Below are 10458 nucleotides of genomic sequence, written 5' to 3'. Positions count from 1 at the left end.
CTGCAGGAAGAGCACACGGGAGGGGCTGGGACCCTGAGGGGCTGCCAAGTCCAGGCTCGGAGGCCAGGGAAGCCCCACAGAGGTCCACCTCGGTGCTGGCCCAGGAAGGTGGGGCTGGGGGAGGGGCTGGGGGGTGGGTCTGACCCAGCCCTGGGCTGAGTCCAAGGCCGGAGCTGGTTGGAGCCAGGTAGTCCAGGACAGACACTGCAGGCACCCCAGGCCCCGACCTACCCAAGTCAGCCCCCTCCGATCCAGCCCCACAAACACTCCCTCCCTGGCAACCTGCCTGGTGCTGGCCCAACACAGAGTGAATGGTGAGGAGTCAAGTGCCTCCACACATCTGTTAACTCTCTACAATCATATCAATAGATCGCGGACTGCGGTCTGGGCTGTAGGGTTTTATTAACCACTATATCCTGGTATCTAGTGCTGCTGCTGCTGCTGCTAAGTCACTTCAGTCGTGTCCGACTCTGTGCGACCCCATAGACGGCAGCCCACCAGGCTCCGCCGTCCCTGGGATTCTCCAGGCAAGAATGCTGGAGTGGGTTGCCATTTCCTTCTCCAGTGCATGAAAGGGAAAAGTGAAAGTGAAGTCGCTCAGTCGTGTCCGACTCTTAGCGACCCCATGGACTGCAGCCTACCAGGCTCCTCCGTCCATGGGATTTTCCAGGCAAGAGTACTGGAGTGGGGTGCCATTGCCTTCTCCGGGTATCTAGTGCACTGCTGAACAAAGACTTGGTGCTCAAGAGATATTTATCAAGTGAAAGAAAAGACTGGGCCTTCATTGCCCAGGTGTGGTGTTCTCATGCCAGACACGACCAACCCGGAGGGGGCTCCGCTGGGCTGCCACAGCCACCCTGAAGGGGTCTGGGAAGTGCCCAGGCCCCCCTGCTGTCCTGCCTGTCTTGAGTGGTCACAGATGGTGGAGACAGTGGCGGGATGCAGTGGGTCAGCTGTGTGTCACACTGCTGACCACTAGGAAGTGGTAGCTCATGCTATAGCCTGGCAGGGGGTGTGGGGGTCTGTGACTGGGTTTCCAGACAGAAAACCAACAAATGCTCAGAGGCACTGCCTCTGTTTCCAGTCCCATGGTAACAAATTACCACAAACACAGTGGCTTAAAGTAAGGCAGATTTATGCTCTTACAGTTCTGGGGGTCACAAGTCTGGAATGGGTCCCCTGGGGCCAATGTCCAGGTGATGGCGGAGCTAAGTTCCTTCTGCCAGCTCCAGGGGAGAATTTGTTCCCTGCCTTTCCCAGCTTCACAAGGCTGCTGCCTTCCTCAGCTTGTGGATCCTTCCAGCAATGGCCTCATTCCAACCTCTGCTTCTGTTATCCCATCTCCTTCTCTGACTCTTATGAGACCTCTGCCTCCACTTCCTTCTTACAAGGACCCTTGTGACTACATTGGACCCACTTGGATAATCCAGCATAACTTTCTCATCTGAAGATCTTTAACTTAATCACCTGCAAAGTCCTGTTTGTCATGTAAGGTCACATAGACACAGGCTCTGAGGATGTAGACATCTTTTTTTTGGTTGTTGTTCAGTTGCTGAGTCATGTCTGACTCTTTGTGACGCCATGGACTACAGCAAGCCAGGCTCCCTGGTCTTCCACTATCTCCTGGAGTTTGCTCAAACTCATGTCCATTGAGTCACTGATGCTATCTAACCATCTCATCCTCTGTTGCTCCCTGCTCCTTTTGCCTTCAATCTTTCCCAGAATCAGGGTCTTTTCCAGCTATCTTATGGGGGCACATTATTCTGCCTACCACTGGCACCATCTCAAGATAGAGCACTGGCACTCCCGTTTTGGCTTTCAGTGGTTGCTTCTCATTTAAATAAAGAAAATTAGATTAAATGATCAATTGAAGAAACCTTAACTGCTATTTCTGTGACACACTCACCTTGACCTTAGTAAGAATGGTGACTAGACAAAAGAATCATGGGCAGGATGGGGCTAAAAAGGGGTGTGTGTGTCCTCCTTTGCCTGTCCTCAGGCATTAAGAAGTCACTGCCACCATCTGAGACCTGAACTAGGAAATTTGCCCCAGAAAGCCGGTGAGGTCCCTAGGTTCCAACTCCGCCCCCTAGTGGTACCTGCAGAGATATGCAGTGCAGAGCCACGTGCTGAAGGCTCGCAGGGGAGACAGGGCTGCCCAGGTGGCCTTTCTGGGTCTCCTGTTGAAACACAGCTGGAGCAGAAGGGGGCAAGGGACAGTGGATGACACCGATGGGATGAAACACTCACCTCTGTCCGTGAAGACGACGGCAAGGAGGGCAGGAGGTCATCCACACTGCCGATGAGCTTCCGCAGGGTCAGGCCCACATTCTGGGAGAGAGAGGGGCGGGTGGTTACCACCCTTTGCTTTTTTTTTTTTAAAGTCTTTGTTGAATTTGTTGCATTACTTCTGTTTTATGTTTTGGCTTTTTTTGGCCCCAAAGCATTTGGGAATCTTAGCTCCCCGACCAGGGATCGAACCTGCATTCCCTGTACTGGAAGGTGAAGTCTTAACCACTGGACCACCAGGGAAGTCCCACCCTTTGCTTTTTGAGAAAGCCACGTCTTCCTTGAGAAGAGCCCTCCCGGGATGGTGCCTGCCTTCCGAGGCTACCTGGGACTAACTTCTCTTTGACAACCTTGCTCTAATGGGGTCTAATCGGGCAGACTGGGAAGCTCAGCCCCTCCGACATCCTTCCAGGGATGGGCTGAGTGGCCTCCATCCCCCCAAGTCCACAGCTCCTCCCTGGCTCTGACCTTCACCACCACCACGTAGCCCTCGGGAGGCAGCTGGCAGAGCTCATTTTTGAGATCCAGCACGGCCCGCACCAGCTCCATGACGTTGAGGTACACCAGGTCATCGGTCCGATCCAGGTTGGCTGTGGGCTGGATGGACTGTAGTGGGGAGAGGAGGAGAAGCAGGTGGCCAGAGGGGAGGGTGGTGAGTCAGAGGGACACACCGTTCTTTCCTGGGCATGCACTAGTGGTGCCAACTCAGCCACCAAGACATTTCTCTGAAATAATAGTGCCTGGTCCTGGGGGGCCCTCCTTTCCTTCTGCTTCTGGGGCAATGGTTCTTATGTGAGAGTCTGCCTGAGTGTCTTAAAAAAGTGCTGGTGGCCAGCCTCACAGCAAAGCAACCGAACCATCACCTCTGCGTGGGGGCCAGGCAGTGTAAAAGCTCTTAGAGGATTCTCATGGGCTGCCAAGGCTGAGAACTGCTGCTCCAGAGGGAAGAAAGCAGCAGCTGCCCCAGAACATGGGGGTGCAGGGAGCCAATGGGGGTCCACACCTCCTGCTCCTTGGGACGGCTGAGCTTTCCTCCAGGTCAGGGAGGGGGCTGGTCTTTCCCCTGCTTTTTTTTTTTTTTTAAATGAATTAGCTGTGTGTCTTTAGACAAGGCACTTGCCCTCTCTGGGCCTCAACTATATAATGAGCATACAGGACTGGATTCTTTCTGTGGGCCTCTGCAGTCTTTGCAGTCCAGGCCTTCAGTCTTGTGGGGCCCTGATTCCAATCCATTACCAGCTTCAGCAGAGCCAGCACATACCTGTGCGCCGAGCCGTGGTGGTTTCTGGGGGGGAGCTGTGAACTCCGCTGCAAAGGGAAGGGACAATGAGTAGGGGATGGCCTTAGCATCCTGACCCCTCCCTTCGTAGATGCTGATGACCAAGCCCAGCCCTTCTCCACTACTACCAGGAGACCCCAGGGAAATGGGACCTGAAACCTAGGACAATGGAAAGTAACCTCTGGTCTCTCTGGTCCTCCGTACGCAGGGACAGGCACTACTGTCCATTTCAAAGATAGAAAAAGCCAAAGTCCCGGTGAGGATGGAGTGATGGCAGTGGGTGTTCCAGCACACTGGGCCCTGAAACGCTGACCTTGACTGTCATGAGGGAGAAACCTGCTCTGAAGGCAGCAGGTGACCCTGGAGCCTCACCCAGTGGGTGCAACAGCCACTGATGTGGTAGATTTGTGAAGCTTCCCTATTGTCTGCCTTGTCTCTCTGAGGGTCAAGGAAGTGAACTGCTGGAAGCATGCTGTTCTCTGGCCACTCTGATGAACAAGACACACAGGCCACGTGGGACTGCTTGGAGTAGCAGTCAGAAGACCTGATTCCACTTTCAACTCTTCCCCCAGAGTGGGGCGAGACTAGGGCAGCTCACTGACAGGCTCCCGGCCTTAAGTGTCATCTGTCAAGTAGGAGGGTTCACTTAGAAGGGCCCTGCAGGAGCTGGATGCCTGGGCTCAAATCTGAGCTCTGCTAATCACCAGCTGTGTGACTTTGGGTAAGTCACTTGACCTTCCTGTGTATGTTTCATGTCCTTTGTAAAATGGGCATCATGATACATTGTACCTATTGCATAGGAAGGACTGCTGTGGGGTTTAAACTGACATTTTAAAGCAACTTGGGCCAGTGCTTGTCATTGTCTTTGGTGGCTGCCATGGTCACCATCAACCATCATCATCAGCCCCATTCCCCTAGGGTGGTGATGAAGAGCCTGGCTCACTGCAGGACTGGGACCTGGGAACCTTCGCAGCAAAGCTTGCACCAGGACAATACAAAGAAATGATATGGGACTAAAAATAGCTGTGTGCATGCTGCAGTTGGGGCAAATTCTGGACCAAAAGATACAAAAAAGACAAAAAAGAAACCCAAAATAAAACCCAAGAACCATTTCTGAAGAGCCAGGAGCAAAAAACTGGGAGTTGGGAGCAAAAGCAGGGTACTGCTGTATGCCCCACTTCATGCACCATCACAGAGGGGTGGGCAAACCACCTAAGCCACCCCTCCTGCAAGACCTCTGGACCCACCCCTATCCTCAACCCCATATACGGAATGAACTCGTCCCTGCCTCTGGGAGCAAGCAAGGGAGCCTGTTGTTTTCACCTCCTCCTGCAGCCTGCAGCGCAGGAACCCCGATAAAGTTTGCTTGAATTTCCTGTCAGGCCTCTAGTCAATTTCTGTTAATTGGGAAAGGCCAATGATCCTGCCGGGTACTACTCCCTCCCTGCCTTTCAGGGAGGCTCCTGGAAAGACACTGGGGTCCGGGCAGGGTTGGGTGGGAAAGTCAGTTGGCCCCGCCCTCTTTCTTCCCTTCCTGGAGCCTAGGGAGAAGAGTCACTTGGGAGAGATGCCATGGTGCTACTTTAGAGCTTCCGACAGAGCGGGTGGGAGACAGGAAGGATCATCAAGTTCTCCAAATAAATGCAGCAGCAGAGGGGCAGGAACAGGAGCCATGCCGCGAGAGGGGTGGGGAGCAGCAGTCGGAGCAGGGGTGGAGGTGGAGGATAGGAGGTGGGCCTCTCTGCACACTCTGAACTCGGGACAGATGTTTCTTTCTATGGCAAATACACTCCGTTTGCTCTCTGCAAGGGGCAGGGAAGGCGGCTGCACACAAGATGCCACGCCCCGGGACATTCCTGCCAAGAAGAAGGGTGCTCACACTTACTGTAGCCGGCCTCCTTCTCTGGGGTCTGGAAGGAAGGAAAAAGAAGAGGTCACTGGTGCAGCCCTGGGGGCCTCCCACGTCCCCCCTTATTTTGTTCCCGTCCTCCTTGAGTGTCTGTTGAGAGGTTTGGAGATCATAGCTGCAGGGGGACCTGGGGACTCCCTGACCGGAAGTGACTGGGGGGGTGGCCTGTGCGGCGGGGGTGGGGGGGAGGTGGGAGGAGGAGCGGCCTCTGCCAGAGCGGGGCGGGGCGGGGCTAAGAGTGCACATCAAGTGTGAACTCAGCAAGGAGCCTCCAAGATCAGAATGAAGTGGAAAGGGTTCTCTTGTGGTGAGAGGCAGAGAGGGCGAGGTGGGCCAGTGTGGAGTCGGGGGTCCCCCTGCCTACCCTACAAGCCCTCCCTCCAGGTAGAGTGCTCTCCCCGTGACTCACCAACGGGGACTTGTCGTTCAGGTAAACCATGGGGTCCTGCAGAGGGGGAAAACAAATCAGAGGACTTAGGATTCCATAACCAAAAACTCCAAGGATGCCTGGAGAGCAGTTCACTCCAGCCAGGTGGGGAGCTGAAAGGGGACAAGATGGCATAGATCTCTCCCAGGGGAGCACGGTTATCAGAACGTGTTCAGGGGCTTTCCGAGTGGCTCAGCGGTAGAGTCCGCCTGCCAATGCAGGAGACACCGGTTCGATCCCTGGTCTTGGAGGATTACACATGCTGCGGAGCAACTCAGCCCATGTACCACAACTACTGAGCTTGTGCTCTAGAGCCCGTGAGCTGCAACTACTGAAGCCCAAGTGCCCAAAAGCCTGTGCTCTGCAACAAGAGAAGCCACTGCCATAAGACCAGGCATCGCAACTGTAGAGTAGCTTGCCACAACTAGAGAAAAGCCCGTGTGCAGAAACGAAGACCTAGCACAGCCAAAAATAAAAAAAATAAGTAAAATTATTTTAAAAAAGAAGGTGTCCAGCAGTGGTGTCGGGGCATGTCCTCTCCCTTCCCTGGCTGGGCTTTCTCCTCACCAGGGCTTTCTCCTCCTGCCTCAGCCACTGGTAGTCTTCCACCATCTGCTTCTGCTGCTTGTCCAGGAGTTGCCGCATCTTGAGCCTCTCGGCCTCCCACAGCTGCTGGGCCTCCTCCCGGCTGCTGGGCCGAACGAAGTCCTCCTCCTGGGAGCACAGCAGGGGAGATGGCAGAGGACACAGTCAGCCCAGTCTCCGCACCCAGGGAGGAGAGTCCTCTGAAGAGCCTCGTGGGAGCCACACGCCTTGGCCTCACTGGCCTCAGATCTGCAGCCATCTATGCAGATGGTTATTACTGTTGGCTCCATCAACCCCAGTCACATGTGGTGTGTTTGTGAAATGCTGAATCCCAGGGCACAGAGTTTAACAGGTACTGGTTTCAAATTGTCACGTGATCGATTAGTACCATTTTATTTTCAAGTGACTGTCTTAATATTATTTTCTCAGTTGGCATGTGTCATGGCTGCTATCACTGAATTTACACTTAGGAATGCAAAGCCAGCCCTCTGGGAGGCCTTGAGTGCTTAGCATCACCTAAAATCAAGATGGCAGGTCTAGAAGCTTCAAGGAGCAGTGGTGTGTGGTCCCCCAAAGCTGTCCACTGCAGGGTGGAGCCTGAGAGAAGGAGCAAGAGTGTGCACCCATCTGATCGTGCCTTTTTATCAGAAGATACTCGTTATTTGGGCTTCCCTTGTGGCTCAGAAGGTAAAGAATCTTTCTGCATCATTCTCTTGATTAAGAAACTAGCCTGGGTTATGTCACCAAAGGTTAAAAGAGATGCATGAGCTAAGAGACAATGTGAAGCACAAAATTTAAAGAAATAGGATCTATGGATATGCAATAAGTGGTTCCTCTCCTGAGTTTTATTAATCTAACCCCATTTCAACTCATTTGTGGGGCTTTGGACCTATTCATAGTTCTCCCTGTTATTTCTCCCTGCATGTTTTCCTATTATTTCTCTTCCCTCAATCTTCCCCAGGGTTCATTTATATAAATATCTGCTCAGTCCCTTTAAACTGGCTTGCTTTTTTCTGCTGCACAAGATTACCTGGGTCTCCTGGACATACGAGGGTTACCAGCATTCTTTTGATTGTGTAAAGCCTGGGGTGAACTTTGCTGGGGGCAGGTGACCTTTCTATGATGTTGAGGTCCGAAAGCTGCTCAGATCCCTTTCTTTGAACTGGCCCGTTTACATACAAGTCACTTACATAAAATGCTAAAAATGATTCTCGGTCTACTTTAACAAGCCATAATCTCTGCCAAGCCTCTAAAAAAGATTATCCCCACTAAAGTCTCTAAACAGCACAGTTTGAAAATAGTGACACTGGTGTGTTTTTCCTAGGCTGTCAGCTACAATAACTGCTCTCAATTTCTAACAGTACTTCTCCTCATAAGATGTCTTGTTGAAATAGTCCTTGTTCATTATGCTAGTCAACAACTGTCTATTGAGCAACTACTGTGTGGCAGGACAGGGCTGGGCGCTGGGAGGGCAGTGATGGTTAAATACACAGTGTCCTTCCTTTTCTCATGGGGCTATGGAACTAACTGCAGACGGGTTTCTCAGCCTTAGCACTATTAACATTGGGGCCAGATGATTCCTTATTGGGGAAAGATTTCCTGTAACCTGTAGGATGCTTACAGTAACCCCACTCACTAGATGCCTACAGCACCTCCCCTGTTGTAACAAAAATGTCTCCACACATTACCAAATGTCCACCCAGATTTGACTTACTGAGTTAGACCTTATTTTAAACTAATCTGTGGACATGGTGTGGGGGAGGAGGGTAGGGTGAGTTGGGAGATTGGGATCGACATATGTGCACTGCCATGTGTAAAACAGATAACTAGTGGGAAGCTGCTGTACAGCACAGGGAGCTTTGCTCAGTGCTCTGTGATGACCTAGAAGGGTGGGATGGGGTGGGGAGGTCCAAGAAGGAGAGGATATATGTATACATATAGCTGATTCACTTCATTGTACAACATTGTAAAGCAACTATACCTATCCCAATTAAAAATAAAAACAAATTTCAGAACATAAGACTTTTATCATCATAGTATTGATAAAATACATAAGATTTACTTCATAAAGGCTTATGTCCCCCAAATGAAGGGATTTTAAGGCTGTAAATATCCTCAGTTAAATGCCAGCATGTGCAAACACAATGGTATGTCTATATCAGGCTATTGACGAAATTATGACAAATAGGAACTAAGTGTCAAACGTTCTGAATATAGCATTAGGAATCTCCAGGTAAGGAAAATGTATGGACTGAGGAAGACTAGAGTAGATAATGACAGGAGGAGTTTGCAGACTCAAGAAAACACTTTGTAGTTTTGAAATTGCCAAAGAAGATTCCTACCACTCAAATGTCTAGTATGCCCCAGGCTTGATCACCAACTGACCAAATATTTTAACATATATTGGTGGATGTATTCTTATGTCTTCCGATTTTCTAATAAACTCAAGAAGCAAATGAGATTTTAAAAAGAATTGGATCTCTTTAGGGCTTACTTGTCCAAAGTATACTTCAAGAATTCTTATCAGGCAATGAATGCTTACATTGCTGGTCATTTTTAAGAGGAATTATACCCTTGGGGTGTTTTAAAAAGACTCTGATAAGCTGTGACCCCTTCCAGGAATTGATTCTTCACCCTGCCAGGCCTATTTCCATTGTAAGTAAACAGCTCCTGCACTCATCCTAAGGTTTCCCATCATTCAATCTGGGCTCCAACTCATGATTCTGCCTTCCTCATCCCCTGGGATCATTCTAATTTTTCCCATCCATTGAGGCCCAACTACAAAAAAAAAAAAAGAAGAAGCTGGAAAGGGTTGCTTTATTCTCTGAACTTCTGCTGCACTTTCGCTCTACCTCTGTGTGTTACTACTCACAGATCTCTGGTTTACATTATAGGCAACCATCTGCCCTGTTCCTTCTGGCTGATGGTAAGTTCACTGAAGGCAATTCTCTCTTCAGCACCTAGGACAGCGCCTGGCAAGTGTCCCTTAAAAAAAGGTGCTGTTTACTGAACTGTTATTTTAAACCTCAATTGTGAGGTCTTCAAGAGGGGGACTGCTGCCATCCTGACTCCAGAATTGAATCCCACAGATTCTCAGATGAGTCAGGCAATAGGGTTAGTCACTAGAAAAGTTATTTTTGTGGGAAAACCACCTCTGATTTTTGTTGAATGCTTTCAAATGCTTCGCAGGGAGTCTATTATATCTTTTCAACATTCTACCTGGAAGAGGCTTTCTCGGTGTTTCTGATGCATACCATAAAATGGAGTTTATATTTTTAACTTTTTCTTTTTGGCTTATTTTAAGAAATGCTTATTATGTTCTTTTAGGCAGGCTTTCCTACGGCAAGTACATCTAAACCCTTGACACGAAAGGCCCCTTTTCCTGCTGCACAGTTTGTCTTTATGGAACAGAACAAAGTCCTTATGGTGAATCAGGGTTTAGACAAAGGCAGTGCCGACCCTCAAATGTGCAAAACACCTTCTTTCTGAAAGGGCACATTTTAAAGCCAAACTCACTAAAACCCAATTAATCATGAGTAAAGAGTTAAGGGCAGGAGAGAGAAGTTGAGCACTGCCTAAAAGATAGTACATGCTTACAGATGCACTTTTATTATCGTTGAGTACATGTTAAGATATAAATTGGTTAAACTAATGTAAAAAAGAAAAATGAGCTAGGTCAGGGGAAAACTTATTCCACTAAGCTCTCACTGCCTTGAATTCTAAGTTATCTTAATCATTTCAAAGTTTTACTAAATTAAGAAAAACAGCAAGGATATCTCAACATACTTTCCTACATTTTTGTAAATCTGTTGTAATAGAAATGTAGTCTCTCCCAATTTTTAGAGTCCTATATACCTGAGTCTGAAATATGATGCATGGTTACAGAGTTAGAGCTAAAGTAATAAGGGTTTTAGTCTGTTATATCACATATCAAGACTCAGTTAGGTAAAATATATAAAATGCTCATGG

General features: G+C 49.5%; 1 protein-coding gene across 22 annotated transcripts in view; it reads right to left on the bottom strand.

Annotated features, from left to right (window-relative positions):
- Window positions 1-10458, bottom strand: part of PTK2B (protein tyrosine kinase 2 beta) — a 151428-nt gene that overhangs the window by 1104 nt on the left and 139866 nt on the right. For 19 of the 22 annotated variants that reach the window (XM_081517863.1, XM_081517979.1, XM_081517896.1 and 16 more), the window contains 6 exons: window positions 6472-6618; window positions 5887-5922; window positions 5454-5478; window positions 3551-3597; window positions 2758-2895; window positions 2251-2331 (listed from right to left, as the gene is read on the bottom strand). In XM_081517863.1, the coding sequence (XP_081373989.1) occupies window positions 2251-2331; window positions 2758-2895; window positions 3551-3597; window positions 5454-5478; window positions 5887-5922; window positions 6472-6618 (474 nt within the window). Of the gene's footprint in view, window positions 1-2250; window positions 2332-2757; window positions 2896-3550; window positions 3598-5447; window positions 5479-5886; window positions 5923-6471; window positions 6619-10458 lie in introns of all 22 variants that reach the window. The other 3 variants (XM_081517918.1, XM_081517842.1, XM_081517914.1) reach the window with 1 other exon arrangement.

Source organism: Giraffa tippelskirchi, chromosome 1 (genome assembly GCF_054371585.1).
Source record: "Giraffa tippelskirchi isolate mGirTip1 chromosome 1, T2T-mGirTip1v1.2.pri, whole genome shotgun sequence".
NCBI classification, from domain to species: domain Eukaryota; kingdom Metazoa; phylum Chordata; class Mammalia; order Artiodactyla; family Giraffidae; genus Giraffa; species Giraffa tippelskirchi.
Note: the sequence above shows the minus strand (reverse complement) of the source record. Positions and strands in the feature narration are given on the sequence as shown.